We start from the raw sequence: 25,295 nt of genomic DNA on the forward strand, positions 1-25,295 counted from the left end.
CTGGAAACAATGGGATCATGAAGAGCAAAGACACTTGAATTTGACTTCCTGCCATTCCAGATCCTTATTCTCCAGGCTTTTACTGACACCAGAATGTCTCTTCCCTTCCTGTGCAACAGAAACTTTCTTTATGTCATATCTTCATCTCTTCCACTCTGAAGTTTATTTTTAAGAATTTATAATCCAGGGCCACCTGGATGGCTCAGTTGTTAAGGATCTGCCTTCAGCTTGGGTAATGATCTTGGGGGTTCTGGAATCAAGCCCCATATTGGGCTCCCTGCTTAGCTGGGAATCTGCTTCTCCCTCTCCTTCTCCCTCCGCCCACCCACCCCCCACCTAACTCATGCTCTCCCTCTTTCACCTGGATAAATAAAATCTTTTTTAAAAAAATAAGTAAAATAAAAATGAAAAATAAAAACTTTATACTCCAGCTTTTTAGATCTCTTCATATATATATATATATATATATATATATATATATATATGCAAACAAGCTTGGTAATTTGAGGAAATCATTTTCTGTCTCAATACAGCCTGGGTTTTACAACTCAAATGCATATATTTTCAGACTATTGTCTTGCTATTGACCTTAAAGCATGAATGCTTTGTTCTAGGTGAATCTTCTCTCTCTTTTCTCTGATGCAATAAACCCCAAAATTTCTCAGTCTTAATAGAAAGGCTGTGAATAAAAAGTTAGGGGGGATATGGAGGGTGAGATGAGTTACAAAAATTTGAATGGCAGGTTGATTCTTCTCTGTTAAACTATTTTCCTACTTTATATTCTTCACTGAAGTTAGACAGAATCCTGATTTCTGCTATGTGACAGATGTGTGCACGAAACTTTGATGCCTTTCCTTTTTCTGAGCTCCCCTGGAGATGGGAAGACAAAGCTGAGGGTAGTTCAGTAGATAGGGCAACTCTTCATCTGGAGCAGTAAAGGCCTGGGAGATGAGGGATTTGTAGGTCTGATTAAGTCCCTTCAGCATGCAGAACATAGGATAAACCATTAAAGTCACTTTGAAGCTTCTTTTGTTGTACCTGCCTTGTATTTTAGAGAGACCCATTTTCAGGAAATGCCTTTCTGCCTGGTGAGAGCTCCAGTGAGGATGAAGAGCCTTTAGCAGACTTGTCAAAGGAGGAATTGTGCACGAAAATAAAAAGCCTGAAACAAAAATTAACAAACACCCGGAAAGAAAACAGCCGACTTCGACAGTCTTTGGTCATGCTTCAAGGTAAACTTTGAGAAAAATTGACATTTTTAAATAATAGGAAAAATATGTAATGAGTGGAAATTATTGTAAATCAGCTGTCAAGAATGAAAAAGCAAATCAATATGTTAGAGGAGGGGATCCCTAGGTGGCTCAGCAGTTTAGCACCTGCCTTTGATCCATGGTGTGATCCTGGAGTCCTGGGATCAAGTCCTACATCGGGCTCCCTGCATGGAGCCTGCTTCTCCCTCTGCCTGTGTCTCTGCCCCCCACCTTTGTCTCTCATGAATAAATAAATAAAACCTTTAAAAAAATGATGTCTTGCCTTAAAGAAAATATGTTAAAGTAAAAAAATCAAAAATCACATTTTAAGAAAATCTCTTATTACATAATTTAATACAGAAGCACTATTCTTGAAGCCTTTAGTTTATATCTTAGAGAATATTAGATTATTTCCACAAAATACCTAATGTCATATTCATTTAATAACATTCAGTGGATATTTATTGAGCATTTAATAGAGGCTACTCACTATGTTAGGCCCCAGAGAAAAAAGATTAGTAAGACGGAGCAAATATATTAACATATTCATGATATGCTTACTTCATTCCCCTCTGCTAGTGAAAGCACTAGAATATGGGGCTTCTTATGATCCATTATAGTACCATTGAAATTAAAGATCCTGTATATTGAACTGTAGATTTGGAGTTGGGAAGAGTAGTCTGGGAAAATAATCACATTCCATCAAAGACTGATAAAGGAGAAAGAGCAGTTAAAAACCACTTGGTGTGGGCAGCCCGGGTGGCTCTGTGGTTTACTGCCACCTCTGGCCCAGGGTGTGATCCTGGAGACCCAGGATTGAGTCCCACGGCAGGCTCCCTGCATGGAGCCTGCTTCTCCCTCTGCCTGTGCCTCTGCCTCTCTCTCTGTGTATCTCTCATGATTAAATAAATAAAATCTTAAAAAAAAACACAAAACACTTGGTGTAATGCCTTTTGTAGGATCCTATATTGCATTTAAGTGTTTATTTTTCAAAAATTACATTTTCCTTTGCAATGAAGCATCTTGCAGTATTTTGTGCTGCTGAATATTTAGCAATCATGTCCTGTGTTGGGCAGCGTTCTGTTGTAAAAACAGTCAATACACAGACCATTTTGAAAAGAAATCCCTCTGGGAATGCCTGGATGTCTCAGTGGCTCAGATCATGATCTAGGATCCTAGGATCAAGTCCTACATCAGGCTTCCCAGGGGGAAGCCTGCTTCTCCCTCTGCCTCTCTCTGTGTGTCTCTCATGAATAAATAAATAAAATATTTAAAAAAAAAAGAAAGAAAGAAAAGGAAAGAAATCCCTCTGGCTGGTGTGTACAAAATGAGTACAAATGACACAAGAAAGAAAGCAGGGAAGGGCCACTCTTGAACAGTATTGCAGTCATCCAGGCTAACACGATGGCAACCTAGCCCAGGGCAATGGCTATGGAAGTAAAGACGACAGTTCCACATAATGTTGGAGACAGAAATGATAGGAGACAAGTAGAACATGGGGATAAGCTAGATTAACAGAGTAATGGCTCACATGCTTTCCATTGAAGACCTCATAATTTTAAGTAGAAGCAGTTACAGCTAAAATGTTTACTCCATCACCAAGCCATTATCTCTTTATATTTTTCAACTTTAAATATTGAACTTTTGTTACCAATGGGTTTTTTTTCTGGTGAGGTTTTTGTGATTTCAAAGAACAGATCATTCTCATTTTTATATAATCTGTCCCAGGACTTAGAATAAGACGAGAGGCTAGTTTATAAAGTTAGCATAAATTGCTGGTTAAAAGTATTGATTTTGGGGTTACAGGCCTTGATTTGAATCCCAGCTTTCCTTACTGGCTCTACAGCTGTGGCCATATCACTTTACTGGGCCCTCAATCCCAGCTTCAATCTTCTCACCTACAGATGAGGGTGGGGGGGGCGTTGGGGCGGTGGCAATCCATCATGTCTTGGTGCCGTGAAGATGAAAAGATCATTTGGAAGAAATGCTTTACCCAAACAAAGCACAATATGGTACTCAATAGTGGTGTTATTGTGTCTGCTTTTTTTTTTTTTAAGATTTTATTTATTTATTTATGAGAGACACACACAGAGAGAGAGAGAGGCAGAGACACAGGCAGAAGGAGAAGCAGGCTCCATGCAGGGATCCCGATGTGGGACTTGATCCCGGGTCTCCAGGATTATGCCTTGGGCTGAAGGCGGCGCTAAACTGCTGAGCCACCTGGGCTGCCCTGTGTCTGCTTTTATCAACACCAGAATCTGACACAAAAAAAGTGCCCAATTATATGATATTAAAATCCATCAATGGATCCCTGGGTGGCGCAGCGGTTTGGCGCCTGCCTTTGGCCCAGGGCGCGATCCTGGAGACCCGGGATCGAATCCCACGTCGGGCTCCCTGTGCATGGAGCCTGCTTCTCCCTCTGCCTGTGTCTCTGCCTCTCTCTCTCTCTCTCTGTATGACTATCATAAATAAATAAAAAAAAATCCATCAATAAGTTATGATTCTCTAGCCTGGACTTCTCCCTTTAATGCCAGACTCGTTGTGCAACTGCGTATGTGACATTACTGATAGGTATCTCAAACTAACATGTCTAAAACCATACTCCTGACCTTATCCTTCAACCTGTTTTTTTCTTTCTTCCTCATCTTGGTTGATGCTAACTTCATTGTTCAAGTTTCTCAAACCAAAAAACAATTTCTATATTTCTTTTACATCATACACTCAGTCCATTGGCAAATTCTACTGACTTTACCTTTGGAACATTTCTGGGATACAATCCTTTTTACCACCCCTACTACTACCACTCTAGTCCAAGCCACCATTATCTTACACATAGATTATTATGGTGGATTCCTAGCTGGTGTCACTATTTTTGCTCTTGCTTTTCTCTAATCTATTCTCAGCAAAGTTGCAAGAATAATCCTGTTAAATATAAGTCAGTTCATGTCACTTTTCACCTCAAACCCTTACATGCATTTCCACCTCACTCAGGGGAAAATAAGTCATTTTTATGACCGTTAGTCCTTACATGATCTGGCCATTTCTCTTCTACTTACCTCTCTTGGCCTTATTTTCTGCTACTCTTCCCTCCTCTGTGATCCAGCCACATTGAACTACCTGTTTTTCCTTTGAAGACATCAGACATAATCTTACTTCAGTGTCTTTGTACTGGTCATTTCCTCAGGCTGGAATGTTTTTCCTCCAGATACCCACTTGCTTACTTCAAGTAAGTACACTCACTCCATCCAACACCTTACTCTAAATTCATCTTTTCCCTAAACTCCTTCCTCAGTCTAAAATTTCAACCACTCTCCCTGAAACATTATTTATCCCCCTTCCCCTGCTTCATTTCCTCTTTGGCACTTACAACTGTCTATATAATCTATTGTATATTTAATATTGTATATACAATATTGTACACACACACACACACACACACACAAGTGTACCTCCAGAAACCAAGTCATAGAGTTGTAAAGTCCTGTTATAAATTAGGCACTGTTCTAAGTACCTAGGAAAATCCAGAAAATAAAACAAAGATCCTTGCTCTCATGGAGCCTACTTCTAGTGGGTCAAGACAGTCAAAAAACCACAACAAATAATGAGTAAATTATATGTTAGCTGATAGTAGTATAGGAAAAATAAGGAAGGTAAAGGACGATTGGGATTTGAGGGGGATCATAAAAACAGTCTTTTTAAAAAATATTTTATTTATTTACTCATGAGAGACACACAGAGAGAAGCAGAGACATATAGGCAAAGGGCAAAGCAGGCTCCCTGGAGCCTGGGATCACGACCTGAGCCAAAGGCAGATGCTCAACCACTGAGCCACCCAGGTGCTTCCATAAAAACACAATCTTAAATATTATCCTAAATAACATGATCATAGTAGGCCTTTATGAAGCTATGGTTGGGAATTAGGAAGATATAGGAAGTTGAAATTTTATTTGTAATCCAAATAAAAAAGGGTCTAAGAGAAGACTGCAGAATGGTTATTTATCTTTTGCCCACTTGTGCTCTTAATAATCCTTTGAACTAAGAATCAGGGTTCTTCTTTCAGTTTATAAAGTCTACTAACAGAAAAACAGCAGAATGTATATGCCATTTTAGACATTCAGAATGGCAAATGTGTGTATGCTACACGTGCATGTATTATGTATTTGAAACATGTTTTGTGGGCATCCCTGGGTGGCGCAGTGGTTTAGCGCCTGCCTTTGGCCCAGGGCGCGATCCTGGAGACCCGAGATCGAGTCCCACATCGGGCTCCTGGTGCATGGAGCCTGCTTCTCCCTCTGCCTATGTCTCCGTCTCTCTCTCTCTCTCTCTCTCAATGTGTGTGTGACTATCATAAATAAATAAAAAATTAAAAAAATAAATAAAAGATAAAATAGAAGATGAAACATGTCTTGTGGACCACAACTGACCAACACTGTAAGATATAAAATGAAAAAAGATGATATATCTTTTGTATAGAAGATATTAAATTGTAATTATTTTTTTAAGATTTTATTTATTCATTCACGAGAGACACACACAGAGAGAGAGAGAGAGAGAGAGAAGCAGAGACCCAGGCAGAGGGAGAAGCAGGCCCCACGCAGGGAGCCCGATGTGGGACTCGATCCCCGGTCTCCAGGATCACGCCCTGGGCTGAAGGTGGCCCTAAACCGCGGAGCCACCAGGGCTGCCCAATTGTAATTATTTTTAAAGAATGAATACATACCTAGGAAAAAGAAAGCATCAACTAAAAATTCTTATAACAAATGAAATTTCAGTAAAGAATCAAAAATCAGTTAAGTTTTGCCCAAGTTTCTTTAAGTATGATATAAAGCTTAAGTGAAATATGTGGGAGTCTCCCTTCTTTCTTGAAACCCTACTAGAGGGATCCCTGGGTGGCGCAGCGGTTTGGCGCCTGCCTTTGGCCCAGGGCGCGATCCTGGAGACCCGGGATCAAATCCCACGTCGGGCTCCCGGTGCATGGAGCCTGCTTCTCCCTCTGCCTGTGTCTCTGCCTCTCTCTCTCTCTGTGTGACTATCATAAATAAATAAAAATTTAAAAAAAAAAGAAAGAAAGAAACCCTACTAGATATAAATTTGAAATGCATAAAAACAAAAGTACCAAGAAAACTCGAAAGGACATCACAGCAGATAAGAGATGCCAATAAAATTTTAGAAACTGAAAAGCAAATGGATGAACAGTAACTGACTAACTGTAGGAACCTGAAAGTTCAGTGTCTGGGATAGGGATAAGGAGGGGATAGAGGTAGATAAATTAAAAAGAAAGAAGCCAAATCACACCACAGAACTATAAATGGTTTAGGATTTGTACCTGTGAAAGGAATTATGATAGTGCTGGTAGTGTGAAAACTGGAGTCATTGAAAGACCTACATAAAGATCTTTTGGGACCATAAAGTCACACATTTTTCCTATGTAGCCTGCAACTGCCACTCCTCACCACAGCAGAAGATGCAGGTTTTCTTCCAGAAGAGATTGAATCAGAGCTATGAACTCAGGGACACTGGGTAGAGCTATGGGAAGGTAATTACTTGAGAAAATCCTCTAATGTGGAAAACAGATCAAAATGAACAAAGAGAAAAATAAGGCCAAAGGAAACAGACACAATTCAGGGAGCAGAAGAAATCTGCATGGGACAAGAACAGAGTAATTTAAGTGAGGAACAGCCAAAGAATAAGGGGATATTGAAATCTATAAATTTTACTGACACCTAGAAATTCAATAAAATGCCTGGAGGTTAAAGTTAGGAAAATCTTGTAGATATTAGAGTAAGAAACTAAGGAAAGGAGAATAGAAAAGATTAAGAAAAATAAAGAATTAGTCCCAGAGGTTGAATGTCCAAAGACAAGAGGTCCTAAAAGATTCAAAAGTGAAGAGGAAGAAGTTATTTAAAAATTAATATCATAAATTTCTATAACTGAAGAACACAAATGTTTACATTAATAGATAATACCAAAAGCAAAAAGACTTGTCCAAGTCATAACATTGTGAAATTTCACCAGAAATAAAGGGAAGATCCAAAGAGAATAAGCATGTCCCATGCTAAAGATTGGGAATCAGAATGGCATTGGACTTTTCACTAGCAACACTGGAAATTCCAAGATAATTAAGCAATGTCTTCCAAATTCTCAATGGAAATGATGTAAATCTAGACTTTTATACCTGAGCAAAATTATCAATCAAGTGTGAGGGTTGGTAATACTTTCCATACAACGTCTCACTAATGTACTTCCTATGATTTCTTTTCCAAAGGCTAATATATGAGGGTATAACCTGTCAATATTAAATCTCATAAATTTCCAATGATTAAAAATGACTTGCTAGTGCAAAATCAGCACATCAATGGAACAGAAAGCATATCCTTCAAATAGAACCTCATATATGATAAAGAACTATCCTAGAGGCACTATGGCATAGAGGTAAAGAGTATGGATTTAAAGGGGCCAAACCACTTGGCCTCAAACCCTGGCTCTGCACCTATTATCTGTCTAACCATGTGCAAGTTGTTTAACCACCCTGTGCCTCAGTTTCCTCATCTCAAAAGAGGAAATAATAAAAGTACTTACCTGGGTGACATGTAAAGCATTCAGAACAGAACCTGGCAATAGCAAGTGCCATGTAAGTTCTTTGCTATTACACTGTTCAGGATCACAAGTCGTCAGGACCAGCTTCATGGATGTGTGCCGTATGTAGTCACTCAGAGCTCTGATCTTAGAAGGGCCCCACGTACTGGTTAAAGGCTCTGCCATCACCATATAAAAATTTTTAAGAAGCTTTGAACAAGAAGTGCTGCATTTTCACATTTGCAATGAGCCTGGAAATTCATGTAGCAAGTCTTGCAAGTTAATCAGGAAAAGGATAAATTATTCAGCAAACGGCTCTGGAAAACTGATATTCCAGTGTGTGCTGGGAGTAGGGGATGCAAGTTCAAGTTAGATTCTCATTTCATTCCATGTGGCACACTAAAAACATAACTATACAGTTTAAATAAAATCCCCATGTTCTGAATTGAGTGGGAAATACTGCTTTAAATACATAATGAAATGTATATCTTTAAAAATTAATAACATGTATTTTCTAATACTGTTCACTGAATAGGCTTAAAAACAAAAACCCAATAGCAAAGAACATTCCCAGCCCCGGACTTGGCTGTATAATAATACTTCCCACTAAAAAGAGCTAGGGTTCCTTGGAGAAATGGGTGATTCCAGAATTTGCACAGGAAGTGTATCAAGATAAGCCATGTTGGGAGCCTAACACAAAAAATCCAGATGAAAATCCTGTCATATCAGAAAACAAGGCAGTTAACAAAGACTATGTGGACATGCCAGTTAAAGAAGTTCCCAGTGGCCAAAGATGGGACAATTTGAGTATTAATAATAAAGATAACTGCAACAGGTTATCATATATATTTAAGTGCATGAGTTCATAATAGTATTCAAAAAAGAAAAAAAAACCTGAGATCAAAAAAACCCTAATGATCAAATTCGTCATAATGGCAAGCACAGATAAAAAAACAACCATTTATCCTGTCATTATTATAGGAAATGAACCTAAGTGTAAACAAATAGTTGATGGGAGGAAGTTTCCCTTTGTACAAAAATTCTAGCTAATAAATGAAGAAGAAAAATATTAGAATATCACCGTTTTGCAACTCCTTATGATATAATGAATCTAAGTGTGGTCATCAGTGATGACTAATATCACAAAAAAACTAACCATGCATTCAATGCTACCTGATAAAATTTTAAAATACTACTTAAATCTAATCAAGCCTCTAGATCTAATTATCAATTTAAGAGTGAATTTACGAAAGAAAAAAAAAGAGTGAATTTAGGGAACAGCACCATATGTTAAACACTCATGTTTGTTATGGATAACTCATGTTATGTTATGGATACACTCAGCAAAATCCCACTGTGGGAAATCTTGTAAAACAAACAACCGGGCAGCCCCGGTGGCGCAGCGGTTTAGCGCTGCCTGCAGCCTGGGGTGTGATCCTGGAGACCGGGATCGAGTCCCACATCGGGCTTCCCGTATGGAGCCTGCTTCTCCCTCTGCCTGCGTCTCTGCCCCTATCTCTCTGTCTCTGTGAATAAATAAAAACAATCTTAAAGAAAAAAAAAAACAGTTTCTTCAATTAATAAATTCCAAGGAAAAAACTAAGAAAACTTATAATTTCTAGTTTATAACAGACACAGCCAACTACTTGTAACATGTGGACCTTATGTGGATCCTGATTCAGATAAAGTAAAAACAACAATGAGAAAATCAGAGAAATTTGGACATTTACTAGTTTTTTTTAATGACATTGAAGAAAAACTGATAAGTATTTCTAGCTATCACATGTTTTTATGTTTATATTTTTTAAATTTCTTACCTTTAGAAATACTTGTAGAAATATTTACAGATAAATTGAGATGCTGCCTGTGATTTGCTTGAAGTATTCTTGGGGTTGGGGAGAAAATGGACAGGAGTATAAATGGAACAAGACTGGCTGTGAGCTGAAACTGGGGGATGGATATATGGGAGTTTACAATTTTTGTGTTTAAAATTATCCATTAGAAGCTTAAAACTTATATCCAGGCAGAAAAAAACTCACTTATAAAAAGATATTTGAACTATACAAAATATATGACTATTTTACTGATCTGAATGGTGAATGACTTTCTTTTTTTATTTATTTATTCATGAGACACACAGAGAGAGAGAGAGAAAGAGAGAGAGAGACAGGCAGAGGGAGAAGCAGGCTCCATGCAGGGAGCCCGACGTGGGACTGGATCCTGGGACTCCAGGATCACACCTGGGCAGAAGGCAGGCGCTAAACCGCTGAGCCAACCAGGGATCCCTGGTGAATGACTTTCTAAGCATTAAATAGATTAATAATACACTAAAGAAAAGACTGCTGCTTTAAAATAAAAACTAAAAAATATGTGTATGCTTTCAAAATATCATGAAATTAAAAGAAAAACCCTAAGAAAAATACTTGCAACTTATGACAAATGAAAGGTTAAAATATTTAATATAGAAGGGAGTAAATAACAATAACACAGTGTGCTTATAATACACTAGGTACTCTTATAATCACTTTACAAAAACTATCTAAGTTATTAAAAAGTAGAAAAAATACTAGGGGCAGCTGGCTGGCAGTTGGCAGACCATGTAACTCTTGATCTCAGGACTGTGAGTCCAAGCCCCACATTGGGTGTAGAGATTACATAGAAGAAAAAAAAAAACCTACCAATATTCTGTGGTCTAATATATAATTCATAGAAGCTTGGATAACCAATAAATAAGTACATATTTAACTTCATAATCATAAAATAATTGCAATTTAAATTTTACTAAAATTTCAACCTATCAAAATAGTGAAGATTATTATTAATGATTAACACCTGTTTTTGATGATGTAGCGAAAACACTGACTTCTTACATTGCTGGTAACCAGATAAGTTGGAAGAATCTTTCTGGAGAGCAATTCAGCAGTATTAGTTGAGGTCAGAAAACATTTATACCTTTGACCCCATTATTATGCTTTCAGGAATTTGTAGCATTGTTGTGATCAAAAATACAAATGAAGATGTATGTGCTACACAGTTCATAAGAGCTTTGTTTGTAAAAAATAAAAAGAGTTTTGTTTGTAATAAAGAAAAATTGGAAGTGGGGCACCAGGGTGGCACAGTCAGCTAAGCAACCCACTCTTGGTTTCGGCTCAGGTCATGATCTCAGTGTTGATGGATGGAGCCCTGAGTCAGGCTCTGTGCTCAGCACAGACTCTGCTTAAAATTCTCTCTTATTCTTTCTCTGCACACCCCCTACCCAAACGCGTTCTCTCCCTCTTTCTTTTGTATGTGTGTATGTATGTGTATTTAAGATTTTATTTATTTATTCATGAGAGAGACACAGAGAGAGAGAGGCAGAGACATAGGCAGAGGGAGAAGCAGGCTCCCTCTTGAGGAGTCTGATGTGGGACTCGATCCAAGGACCCCAGGATCACAACCTGAACCAAAGGCAGATGCTCAACCACTGAGCCACCCAGGTGACCCTCTCCCTCTCTCTTAAACAAACAAGAAAAGTTGGAAGCAACCAAAATTTGAAAAAAAAAAAAAAAAAAGAACATTTAAATAAATTATAAAACATCAATACCTTAGAATATTAGGGAATCATTAAGGTCATATTTTCAATTGGAAAATAACCCATCAACCCATCATCAAAGTAACCCATCAACCCAGGTGAATGAAAACTTTAATTATGGAGTGTCCATAAAATGCAGTATTAGTCAATAACAAAAAGGAATGATTAACAGATACATATGACAACATGAATGAATCTCAAAACATTATGCAGAACAAAAAAAAGTCAGACCAAAATTTAAAATATATATATGTACAGAATATACCATTTGAACCTATTTGTATGTAATTCTAGAACAGGTAAAACTTATCTCTGGCTAAAGAAGTCAGTTTAGTGGTTGCCTCTAAGGCAAATCCAAGGATTGACTTGGAAGGAACATGAGGCAACTTTCGGGGAGGATGGAGATATTCTGTCTTGTTGGGTGTGCATTAACTGAGTATATCATTTTGTCAAACTCATCTCACTTTACCTACTTAATTTCTGCTCAGACTTTGTGTGAGATCTTGCTTTTGATTCTATGTAAATAAGATCTCAAAATACCATATTTTCCAAGAAGATTTTTTTTTAATTTTTATTTATTTATGATAGTCACACACAGAGAGAGAGAGAAGCAGAGACATAGGCAGAGGGAGAAGCAGGCTCCATGCACTGAGAGCCCGACGTGGGATTCGATCCTGGGTCTCCAAGATCGCGCCCTGGGCCAAAGGCAGGCGCCAAACCGCTGCGCCACCCGGGGATCCCTATTTTCCAAGAAGATTTAACAAAATAGGCAAATATTCAACTTACACTCTTAATTGGAAAAAAAGAACCATGATACAACACTATGTATAGTAGTACAGTCTAGCTACATAAAAGAAAATACATGAATATGAGTAGAGATACACAGAAATGACAAGGATACATTCCAATGAACAAGTCCAACTTCCATTATTAGAAAAAGTCACTAAATATTCTTTACACCTCATTTTATACCAAATTCCTTTTTTCTCTTTACATTCTAGCTGCCTTCTTGCAGTTCCTCAAATACAGAACTTGCATTTCCTTTGCCTCTGATGACTTTCTCATTTCCTCCAACTATTTAATTCCTACTCAGCCTTCAGCTTTCAAATCAATCCTGACCCCCTCAGAAAAGCCCTCCATAGCCCTCCCCTCCCCAAACTGGGTCAAGCACATTATGCCTCTCCCTTGTGGCACTTAACAATTGCAATTTTTCATTTCTTTGCAGGTACCTTGAGTTGGCCAAATTGCAAAGTTAATGGCACTGTTCTCTAGACTGCCCCATTTGCCTAAGACTTCTGATGCTAACTATAAACTCAGATGTTTTCAAAAAGCACCCTCAGGTCCGATAATTGACTAAATAAACTCCCAACTCACTGAAACCTATTATACTCGTAGTTGCATTTATTACAGGGAAAGAATACAAATTAGATCCAGCCAAAGTTGGAAAATACACAGAGGGCAGACTCTGGGTGATTTCCAAATGTAAGCTCCTGTTGCCTTTAGGATGCACTATCCTCCTAGCATTTATATATTACAATATGCATGGAGTATTGTCCATCCAGGAAGTTCACCTGAGCTCCAGTGTCCAAAGTTTTTATTGAGAGTTCATTACATGGGCATGACTAATTGATTGCCTATGTTGAACTCAGACTAATCTTTCTAGCTTTCTGGCTGTGGTCAGGTTCCATGATAAGACTATTGAGTGTGATTGTTCACACCCTGAAATATATCTTAGCATGAGCTATCAGGTGTGGCTCACCTTGAATAACAAAGACACTCCTCTGTCATTCAGAAAATTCCAAGGATTTAGAGCTTGCTTGCTTTCTTTCTTTCTTTCTTTCTTTCTTTCTTTCTTTCTTTCTTTCTTTCTTTTTTCCTTTTAAATATATTTTTTTAATTTATTCATGGGAGACACAAAGAGAGAGGCAGAGATATAGACAGAGGGAGATGCAGGCTCCTCACAGGGAGCCTGATGTGAGACTCTATCCCCAGACCTGGGGTCACGCCCTGAGCCAAAGGCAGATGCTCAAACACTGACCTACCCAGACATCCCTAGAGGTTACTTTCCAAGAACAAGGGAGGCCAGACCTCTCTTTAAGCAGGCCAAATTCTTACTCACGCCATGGTTGCATAACCCACCTCCCGCCGCCCCCACCCAGTCCAAAAGTCCAGGATCACATCTGGTGTGCTCCCAGTCTCTCCTCTAGCACTTAATAGAGTGGCTGGCAAATGTCAAAAATCTACATAACACAGTAGTTTATAGCATCGAATTGGCTAAGTCTGAATTTGAATCTTTGCTCTTCTTCTCACTAATTGTTTTGACCCTGGATGGGTTTTTTAGCCTCTCTCACTGCCTAATTTTCCTCCTCTATAAACTGGGGGTGATGATGATATCTAGTTCAGAGAGCAGTGAGTATTAAATGAATGAACATCAGTAAAGCCCTCAGAATAGTGCCTGGCACAGAATAAAAGCTAGATAAATGTTTCATATTATTAAATGCTCAATGAGTAATTGCTTCTTGAGTTAGCAAATGGGACACTAGAGGTGCTTAGTTAAATATTAATTGAAAGAATATAAAGGAAGATTTTAATAGATTTTACTGTTTTTTCTATTAATATAGTAGTAGATGTATTGATTTGGATGTGTCATCAATATGCCTGATTTTCAGCTCTCAAATCAAATATTAATCCAGATGTTGGCTTAATAATATGATTAAGAAAAGTCTAAAAAATTTTCAGTCTTTTTACTTCTTCAGCAGCCAAAGCCCTCAAACAGTGTGAGTTGTATCAGAGTGGGTTCATAGTGTCTTCCAACTCCATCAAAATGTTATTTGTTCTTAGGAAACAAACTAGATATAACCATAACTAGAGAAGACCATTTTACATGGACACATGAACCTTTGAATGTGTAAGTTTCCATCAAAAAAGGAACAAAGAGAATATTCAGCTGATTACCAAAATTCATCCTTAACATGTAAAAACAGTTTTGAATCATGGCAACAAATTTTTTGTGTGTGTGTATATTTTTTTATTGGAGTTCGATTTGCCAACATATAGCATAACACCCAGTGCTCATCCCATCAAGTGCCGCACTCAGTGCCCATCTTTTAACACAAGTATAAGATTGAAAGTCTGCTTTCTCTTATTCAAAGGCTTTCTTAAATTGTTGATATGCTCTTGAAAAGATAATGTAAATAGTTGTTTTCTCTTCGCTGTCCCAGAAAAACCAGTTTCTATATTTTGCCTTTATCAGGTCTTTAACATCCCTATTCCTATTTAGGCATGCAATTAAAAACTTTCTAGGGTTTAAAATATTTCCCGAGATTTAAAGTGTGAATGAAGTCTCTTTGATTCATTAGGCCTTATTTTTTATATTGGAGTTCAATTTGCCAACATATAGCATAACACCCAGTGCTCATCCCATCAAGTGCCTCCTTCAGTGCCCCTCACCCAGTTACTCTCCCCACCCACCCACCTCCCTTTCCACCACCCCTAGTTCGTTTCCCAGAGTTAGGAGTCTCTCATGTTCTGTCTCCCTATGGCAACAAATTTTTATTAATTTGATGAAATTTGACTCCCTGGAAAACCACACACAAAGGTCACTGAAAATTTATTTTAATAAATTTGAATATAAATGGTTTATTTAATGGTCATTTAAATTGGCCTGATGTATCTGGAAGGCGATTGATGATTAATGTCTCCAAATGAGATTAAAACCCTTCAAATAATACTCTTAGCAATTAGAAAAAAGAATCAACTCTTTAAACCATTCATTTTAGGGACGACTGGGTGGCTCAGCGGTTGAGCATCCGCCTTCGTCTCAAGGTGTGGTCCCCAGGTCTGTAGAATGAGTCCCAGTCCCTGCATCAGGCTCTCTGAGGGGAGCCTGCTTCTCCCTCTTCCTGTGTCTCTCCCTCTCTCTGTGTCTCTCATGAATAAATAAATAAATCTGTTAAAATTAAATAAATAAATAAATAAATAAATAAACCATCCATTTTAGTTCTGAAGTAATGCATATACATTTAAATATAACTAGATGTTTTAAAATTGATTTATTATTAAGCCATTATTAAATCAAAAAATAAAAAGTAAGTACATCCCAACCACTCTTCTTACCACGTTTATTTTCCAAAAGTAGTAAATGGGGCAGCCCCCGTGGCTCAGCGGTTTAGCGCCGCCCTCAGCCCAGGGTGACCAGGAGACCTGGTATCGAGTTCCACCTTGGCTCCCTGCATGGAGCCTGCTTTTCTCCCTCTGCCTGTGTCTCTGCATCTCTCTCTCTCTCTCTCTCTCCCTCTCATGAATAAATAAAATCTAAAAAAAAAAAAGTAGTAAATGTTAACAGTTTGTTCTACCTATTTCTATACATGCTATGTAATATGTATATATGCACAATTTAAAAATAGGAATATATGCCCCTGTTATTAAAAGTATTTATAAAGGGTTACTTTTTCTTGCCATCAGTGTTACCACAGGCGGTCACGCAGTTTGAAGAATTAGTTGGAATGGCAGAGGCCCTGCTTAAGGGTGGAGGAACCATGTCCACATCTGCATCCACCCTCTGGAGGGCAACAAACAACTCCTCACCAGACTCATTTGCCTCAACGTGCAGTAATTCTAACTCTAATTCCAGTTCACCTATTTCCTTGAAAGCTGAAGAAGAGCATCATACTGATGAAAAACAGGTCAGTTGGAATACCTGCTCTAACTTTCTCTGGGATACAGTAAATGAAAAAATTGAAATAATACTACGAAATAATGGGGCACCTGACTGGCTTGGTTGGTAGAGCATGCTACTTTTGACCTAAGGGCTGTGAGTTTGAGCCCCACGTTGGGTGTAGAGATTACTTAAAAATAAGATTTTTTTTTAAGAAAAGGCTACAAAATGATCATTGTTTTATCAGATAACATTAGGTAACTTTAGGTCATGACCCTAACATTGAAATTACATAAAACAATTTTTTGACGATAAATCAAAACAATATTTGTTTCACAAATATCCAATTTAGAAAACTACAGTCAAATTGTGGTCAAGGATGAGGTCATTAAACTAGAAAATTCTTAAATCAGTGAGGGATAACTATGCATTGAGGGTTACAAAATTATATCATTGATAGAAGGTAAATTTCAGCCTCTGCATGTTGGAAGAATATAATCTTTTCCTACTTCTCCAATTTCTCTTCAAGGAACAGAAGCTAAAAGGACCAGAGTTTCATTAGAATCCAATATCAGTTTTGGAAAATATGCCTTCCAGAGCAATAATTAAATACTAACATCCAACATTTAGGATATTTGAATATTGGTATATCCGTTTCCTTTTGCTATGTCACAGATGGCCACAAACTTGGTGATTTATAATAACACAAATGTATTATCTCAGAGTGCTGAAGGTCAGAAGTGTGGTAAAATCTAGGAGGCAGCAGGTACATTCCTTTCTGGAGGCTCTATGGAAGAATCTGTTTCCTGCCCCTCTAGGTTATTGTAGAATTCAGTTTCTTGTGGTTGTGGAATTGAGTTCCCCATTTTCTTGCTGACGGGAAACTGAAGGCCATTCCCACTTCTTGAGGTAACCACATTCCCTGGTTTATGGCCCATTCTACCACCTTCAAAACCAGCCATGAAGGCAAAGCCCCTCTCACTTCCAATGTGTCCTCTTCCTTCCGGTCTTGTTTCTGACCCACTCTTCTGCCCCACTCTTCTGCCTCCCTCTTCTGCATTTAAGGGCTCATGTGATAAAATTGGGCCCTGAATAATCCAGGATAATTTCCCCATTTCAATGTCCTTAACTTTAATCACACCCCATATAAGGTCATATATTCACAGGTTCTAGGGTCATGGATAGCTTCAGTGGGTCATTATTCTGCCTACCACACCTAATAGGAGGTGCTGAGGATGGGACTCATCCTTAAACTATCCAATTCCAGATTACATGACAAGAGTTTGTATAAACTCTGAAACAAATACCTCATAAAATTGGGAATTATATCAAAGATAACCCCTGAAATGTAAAATATGTATTAAAAGTAAAATACATCACCTTAAAGAATGTTGATTTTGTTTCTGGTGTGTCTTAACTCGATTAGTAATATATTTATCCAGATACTACTTTCCTTTTCTTTTTCTAATTTCAGTTATTACTTTGTATTTTCTAGTTCAAGATTGAAAAATGGCAGATTTCCCGTTGTAACAAGAGCAAGCCTCAGAAGTTTATTAATGATTTAATGCAAGTACTTTACACAAATGAATACATGGCCACACACAGCCTGACAGGAGCAAAGTCCTCTACTTCGAGGGACAAAGCCGTAAAACCAGCTATGAATCAGAATGAAGTTCAAGAAATTATAGGTAAAATATGATTGTATTACATTGTCACATGAATTTGAAATTATTTTACCATTCAAGGTTAAGTCGTTCTTTCATGTTCTTTTTGTTATTTTTCTATCAAAGAAAAATCTCAAGATAGCCTAAACCTCTTATTAAATATGGTAAATTTTATAGAAAAAAATGTACAGTAAAGTAGTTATTAAAATGAAACTAAATTTTATTTCACTTATATGTTTGAATTCATAAAATTCATAACTTCAGAAAAATCTATTTCAAAATCCTTTCAAACAAAATTTCAGTAACAGTTTATGTCTTATTTTCTTTCTTATCGTGGTTCTAGATCCTTTATCTTTTATTCTAGAAAAGTAGGAGCTAATTTCCTACTTATAGTTTATTTTATTTTATTTTATTTTATTTTATTTTATTTTATTTAAATGCAACTAATTAATATATAGTGTACTATCAGTTTCAGAGGTAGAGTTCAGTGATTCATCAGTTGTATATAACACCCAGTGCTCATTACATCACATGCCCTCCTTCATCCTACTTACAGTTTTTAGGTTAATGCATCTCCTCAAATATAATAATCTAGATTATCAAATAACTTTTTTACAAATATCAAACAAATTTAGGGAATCACTGAATCTAAGTTCTCTATATTTTAATATGCCATTTCTTAGTTGGAAAACAGTCAAAAGAATTTAGTTGTTTCAGCTGATGCTGAGAATGGATAAAAATAAACTAACATTTTGGAGCAAGGGGATCTAGAGTTCAGAGAAGTAGCAAGATTAAAGCTGCAGTACCATAGGAATACAATATGTATGCTCTCAGTCTCTAACATAGACCTTCAGTATCTCTTAGTTTGCTTTGCAGACCCTGCCTATATATTCATGTATTTAAATATCTCATGGGTGTTTAGACTACTTCTGCAAAATGGAGACAAAATTACATTGTGGATTGCCTGATGTCTTATCTTAGTTCACATCTTAAGATGCAAAGGCCTCAAAAAGGATTTTTGTGTGTCATTGTTGTTGTCTTTTACAGGAGTCACAAAACAGTTATTTCCCAACACAGATGATGTTTCAATTAGGAGAATGATAGGGCAAAAGCTAAACAACTGTACCAAGAAGCCAAATTTAAGCAAAAATCTGAACTCTCAGGATATTAAGTAGATCCCTTTGGTAAGTCCTCTCAATCTTCACAATCCTTTCCATGTGGCAAGAAGATGTAATACTTTTATCCCAGGAATATCCCTGGAATTTTTATGAACACTCTGCTAGAAACTCTACTAGGACTCTACTAGGTCCAAGAAATGCTAATAGGTATTTGTAAAGGTGGAGGTGAGGATGGGGAAGGGGATTTAAACTTGGGGAATGCTAAATTCAGATAGAGATTTTCCTTTTCCAGAATCTTTCAGAGTACTTTTATACTCTTTAATACGCCCAAGTGCACCAGAAATCTTTAAATAGGTGATAGAGTATGTAATGTTTTCCAAATGGTTTTTACTAAGGAATTTTTATTTTTCCTTACGGAATGTGTTTAACTTGTGGGTGGGTGTAGAAAGGGGCCAAAGGTGGGACACTTGATAATTTAGGGAATGTTTCTCTAGAACAGGGGAGATACCCTAGGGAAATCTCGAAGGTATGACGATGAGACTAAATTTACAACTCCAAACAGTGGTTTGTTTGAGGGCCCTCCACTGGCTGGAAGTACTGAGGGGTCTCCTCTGCCATTCTCCCTCCTACTTCTCACTGTCTTTAAATCTTTAAATCAGTTGTTAAAGGGGTGCCTGGGTGGCTCAGTTGGTTAGGTTTCTGCCTTTATCCTGGGATGGAGCCCCGTCCCCTCCTTGGGCTCTTTCTTGGCTCAGTGGAGAGTCTGTTTCTCCCTCTCCCTCTGCCTGTGTTCCCCCTGTGGTCTGTCTCTGTGTCAAATAAATAAATAAATAAATAAATAAATAAATAAATAAATAAATTCTTAAAAATAATCAATTGTTATAGTTTGTATCAGTTTGATAAGGATTTTTACCAAGATGTTTCTAATAGACTAAGAAAAAGAATTGCTTCTAGTGAGTTTTGAAGGAAAGAGACTTTATAGTCAGGCCCTACCCTTAGGCAAACCTGTTTAGTAGAATTTTGTGTTTGCTTTAACACCTCAGTGTGCTGGTTGGTTCACTTGTGCTCATCCTTCCTCTCTATTATTTTGATGGAAAATATGTGAAAAAATATATATAAATGTGTTTTTTAAATACTTTTTATTAATAGAGGTATATGGTGACTATATGAGGGCAGGATTTTCCTTCAATTTCCTTGACTTTTACCTTTGACTTTCAATTTAGTTGTTCTCTGCCTAACTCTAGCCACCTTTTTTTTTTCTAGCCACCTTTGAGACCATTTTATTTATCTTTATGTTCTCACTGTGTTTTAAATAGGATTGGAACTGCAAGTAATGCAATAATTCCCCCCACTTGCCTTCCACCCATTGCTGACTACCATCCCCAGCACTCTTGAGGGTAGCTTACTATTTTGCTGTATAAATAAGCCTAGTTCTGATAAGAGTCAAGAGTAAAACAAACAAACAAACAAAAAACATGTTTAGGGCAGCCCTAAACCCCTGGGCCACATTGGGCCCAGGGCGTGATCCTGGGGACCCGGAATCGAGTCCCACGTCGGGCTCCCTGCATGGAGCCTGCTTCTCCCTGTGCCTGTGTTTCTGCCTCTCTCTCAGTCTCTCTCTCTCTCTCTCTCTCTCTCTCTTTCTCTCTCATAAATAAATAAAATCTCTTAAAAAAAAAAAAACACGTTTATCAACTGCGGGAAGTAGGGGTTGGTGGAGTTGGGGGGGACTTTCCCTTCGCTCATCCATACTAATAGACTGACATATTTATAAAACATAGGATATTTTTGTCCTTTTTCTCCCAAGTCATTAAAGATTTTAGTAGATTGTAAATCTCACAAATTCCCAGTTAGGAGATAATTGCTTAAATGAACTCTTAGACCTGCTCATTTTGACATTATCTGAATGCATAATAGCTAAGTTCTCTGCAAATTACCATAAAACCAGACTTCTGGGGGGATCCCTGGGTGGCTCAGCGGTTTGGCACCTGCCTTTGGCCCAGGGCGCGATCCTGGAGTCCCGGGATCGAGTCCCGCGTTGGGCTCCCGGCATGGAGCCTGCTTCTCCCTCCTCCTGAATCTCTGCCTCTCTTTCTCTCTATGTCTATCATAAATAAATAAATAAATCTTTAAAAAAAAAAAAAAAAAAAACAGACTTCCAAAGGTCTGCTATATAGGTGTACCCTTTGGAGCACATTTTTGTATTTCAGAGCTCTGCAAAGTATTTTAATATCCCAGCTTCTGCCTTTTTAATACCTCAGACTGCCAAGGGTAGGCACAAAAGTCATCTCTGACTATCAGTCAACAGAGCATTGAAGAAATTCAAGTTAAAATGTTTTTATATCAATAAAAATTTTTAAAATAAAATGTTTTTATACCAGTTTTGCATGCACCTAAAGCCCAGTAATAGTGCTATTAATCACCAGCCCGGGTGGCTCAGCGGTTTAGCGCTGCCTTCAGCCCAGGGCATGATCCTGGAGACCTGGGATCGAGTCCCACATCAGGCTCCCTGCATGGAGCCTGCTTCTCCCTCTGCCTGTGTCTCTGCCCCTCTCTCTCTCTGTCTCTCATGAATAAATAAATAAAATCTTTTTTTAAAAAAATCACCTGACTACAGCATTAATTAAAATAGAAAAAAATAACAAATCTTTTGCTAAGAACACAATATATTCTGGTGCCTTCTGGGCCTGAGCCTCACTTTGTTGACAAGTTGCTTGGAAAAGAAATATGTGTATTTAGAATCAAAAGTGGAGATTAACACTAGAATGGGAATTTTTTTTTTAATTGGCAGGTATCTTTCATTTGAAGTATAGCTAAATCCAAATTATTTCAAAAGGACTGAGAAAATATGCTGGGAAAGATAGGATCCCATCCAACCTAATTTAGCCATGCTTCTTGAATTAGTTTGATATAGCACCATCTAGTGGAATGCTGCTATGTTTTTCTCTTTTTGGTTATTTAACTAACAAGAGTCTGAAGATAACTACACTTACTCAGACAAACCATACTCCCTCCTTACTCCACCCCAAAAAGTATTCTTTGGATAAATAACTTTTTTTGCATCACTATTAGCAAGACAATATGCACTGCAGAATCATGTAGACATTGACAAGTTCCCATGCATGCAAGAAGCCTAGCCTACCCTGTGGTAAACTGTGCCCTCCACCAGTACTGAGCACAAGGTTGCCACTGGTGGTTTGGATTTGAAACAACAATCATTTTCCAGCTAAGATTCATTTCTGAGAGGATAAGCACTATATTCCATCCTTCTCCCCTTTTTATCTATTCTCTCATTCCTGTGACTGTCTTCAAGTTGCCTGTGGCTCACATTGCCAAGAGCTTTATGTTGCCAATCTTTCTGACCTTTCTCCATTTTTTTGCTTCTTTCTTATAGGAACTAAAGAAAACTTTATTTATAAGAATTACAAAATATTAAAATAACCTTTATAACATCCCACTATATGGTCAGACAGTCTTCTCCTGAAGGTTCCAAAGCTGCCTCAGCCTATATAATTTCTACAAAAATATTACCTATGCATATGTTATAACTTAAAGATGATCTAATACAGCAGCGCTCAAATAGGATGGGAGAAACATTTTCCCCCTGTCCTCAATTAGGGGATATTTAAAAATGTCTGGAGATATATATGGTTGCCACAACTGGATCATACTACTGGCATTTAGTGGTTGGAGCCATTGATGCTGCTAAACGTCCTACAAGACATAGAACAGTTCCCCTACAACAAAGTATTACTTAACCCAAAATGTCAGTTGTGCCAAGATTAAGAATTCTTGTTCTAAAATTATTTCCTGGGACACCTGGGTGGCTCAGCGGTTGAGCGTCTGCCTTCGGCTCACAGCATGATCCTGGAGTCCTGGGATAGAGTCCTTCATCAGGCTCCCTGCGTGGAGCCTGCTTCTCCCTCTGCATATGTCTCTGTCTCTCTCTCTCTCTGTGTCTCTCATGAAAAAATAAATAAAATCTTTAAAAAAATAAAATGATTTCCTTACTTTGGAGATAATGAGACTAAAGCCTAAAGAGGATAAATGAATTGCCAAGATTATATGATTTGTAACAGAGAGCCAACACTAGCATATAGTTCTTTGTATTATTTTTGAAGAATTTTTTTATTAGTTTTTTTATTTGCGTGTACTTGACACAAAATGTTGCGTTAGTTTCAGACATACAATATAGTATAGTGATTCATCAAGTTTATATATTATGCTATGCTCACCCCAAGTGTAGCTACCATCTGTCACCATACAGCCCTATTATAATATCACTGACTATATCCCCTATGCTGTGCCTTTTAGTTCCATGACTTACTCATTCCGTAACTGGAACCCTGTATCTCCCGAGCCCATTTATCAATTTTGCCCATCCCACACCCCAACCCCTCTGGCAACTATCAATTTGTTCTCAGTATTTACAGGTATAATTATGCTTTTGTTTATTCATTTTTTTAAGATTCCACATATGAGAAAAATCATATGGTATTTGTCCTTCTCAGCCTGATTTATTTCACTCAGTATAATATTCTCTAGATCCATCCATGTTGCCACAAATGGTATGATCTTGTCCTTTTATGGCTGCATAATATTCTTCTGTGTGTGTGTGTGTGTGTGTACATACACACACTACATCTTCCTTATCCATTCATCTATTGTTAGACTCTTACATTGCTTCCATATCTTGGCTATTGCAAATAACACTTTATTAAGCATAGGGGTGCATATATATTTTCATATATGTTTTTGTTTTCTTCAGGTAAATATCCAATAGTGGGATTATTGGATCATATGGTATTTCTATTTTTCATTTTTTGAGGAAACTCCATACTATTTTCCACAGTAACTGTACCAATTTACATCCCCACCAAGTGTTTTAGGGTTCTCTATTCTCTAATCTTAGTTAACATTTCTTTTTCTTGGGATGCCTGGGTAGCTCAGAGGTTGAACATCTGCCTCCAGCTCAGAGCATGGTCCTGGAGTCCCAGGATTGAGTCCTGCACCAGGCTCCCCTCAAGGAGCCTGCTTCTCCCTCTGCCTATGTCTCTTCCTCTGTGTGTTTGTGTGCCTCTCATGAATAAATAAGCAAAATCTTTTTTTTTTAATTTGTTTTAAATTTCTTTTTCTTGTGATTTTTATTTTAACCATCATGACATGTGTAAGGTGATGTCTCACTGTGGCTTTGATTTGCATTTCCCTGATGATTAGTGATGTTGAGTATCTTTTCATGTGCCTATTGGCCATCTGGATGTCTTCTTTGCAAAAATGTCTATGCAGGTCTTCTACCCATTTTTTGAATTGGATTGTTTGGGAGGCTTTTTGGTGTTGAGTTGTATAAGTTCTTTAAATACTTTGGATATTAACCCTTTATCAGATATCATCTGCAAATATCTTCTTTCATTCAGTAGGTTGCCTTTTTTGTTTTGTTGATGGTTTCCTTCACTGTGCCAAAGCTTTTTATTTTGATGTAGTCCCAGAGTTCTTTGTACTTCTTATTGCACATCATGGGTCTCCAGAGAAACAGAACCAGTGGGATTTATATAAAGAGACATTTGAAGAAATTGGCACCCACAATTGTAAGGACTGGGAGTCCAAAATCTGCAAGACAGGCTAGCAGGCTGGAGCCCCTGGGAAGAGGTGATTTTGCAGTCTTGAGCTCAAAGGTGATGTGAGGGCAGAAACATCCTTACTCAAAGGACCTCAGTCTTTTCTTTTACGGCCTTCAACTGCTTGGGTGAGATCCACCCATATCACGCAAGGGAATGTGCTTTACTGAAAATCTACTGCTTAAATATTAATCTCATCTAAAAAAAACCTTCACGGCAACATCTGGACTAGTGTTTGACCAAACAACGTGGTATCATAGCCTAGCCGACTTGACATATAAAATTATATGTTTTAGGGTCAGAAAGTCTTTAAGCAGATTTTAAAGCCTCCTCTACTACCTCTTGATAAATGACCTCTCTGAATTCTAATTTAAACAGGGATAAATAATACTACCTACCTTGGGGATAGATCCGGGAATTGTGGAACCTAAAGCTTAATAATATTTGGAGAACTCACTTTAAGAAAAGAAACACAAAATTATGAATATACAGTCAGTTCAACTCTGCATAGGTTCCATGCCCAATGTAGGGCTTGAAGTCAAGAGTAGTGTGCTCTACCAACTGAAGCAGCCAGAAGCCCCAAAATGACATAATGTTTAAAAGTTAACAAATTTTTCAAATATCACATAATGTAAGGGAAATTACATATTTTACTTACAGCTCTGTAATACTTTTACCTTACTTTTTAGGGGTTGCATACAAGTTGATTACCTCTTCATTTGACAATTTTGCAATAGAAAGAATAAACAAATAATTTGGACTATCCTCTAGCATAGATGAAAAAAATTTTTTTTACACTTTACAGAGTTTTCCTTCAAATTCTTAACTCTTCAGCAGCAATGTA

General features: G+C 37.7%; 1 protein-coding gene across 5 annotated transcripts in view; it reads left to right on the forward strand.

The window, feature by feature from the left end:
* The window catches only part of BEND6 (BEN domain containing 6), a 59,214-nt gene that overhangs the window by 31,545 nt on the left and 2,374 nt on the right, over positions 1–25,295 (forward strand). For all 5 annotated transcript variants that reach the window (XM_038554405.1, XM_038554408.1, XM_038554404.1 and 2 more), the window contains 4 exons: positions 1,055–1,232; positions 15,862–16,082; positions 17,550–17,742; positions 18,766–18,902. In XM_038554405.1, coding sequence (XP_038410333.1) covers positions 1,055–1,232; positions 15,862–16,082; positions 17,550–17,742; positions 18,766–18,893 — 720 coding nt within the window. In that variant the 3' untranslated portion in view covers positions 18,894–18,902. The remainder of the gene's footprint in view (positions 1–1,054; positions 1,233–15,861; positions 16,083–17,549; positions 17,743–18,765; positions 18,903–25,295) is intronic.

Source organism: Canis lupus, chromosome 12, assembly GCF_011100685.1.
Source record: "Canis lupus familiaris isolate Mischka breed German Shepherd chromosome 12, alternate assembly UU_Cfam_GSD_1.0, whole genome shotgun sequence".
In the NCBI taxonomy this organism is placed as follows: Eukaryota; Metazoa; Chordata; class Mammalia; order Carnivora; family Canidae; genus Canis; species Canis lupus.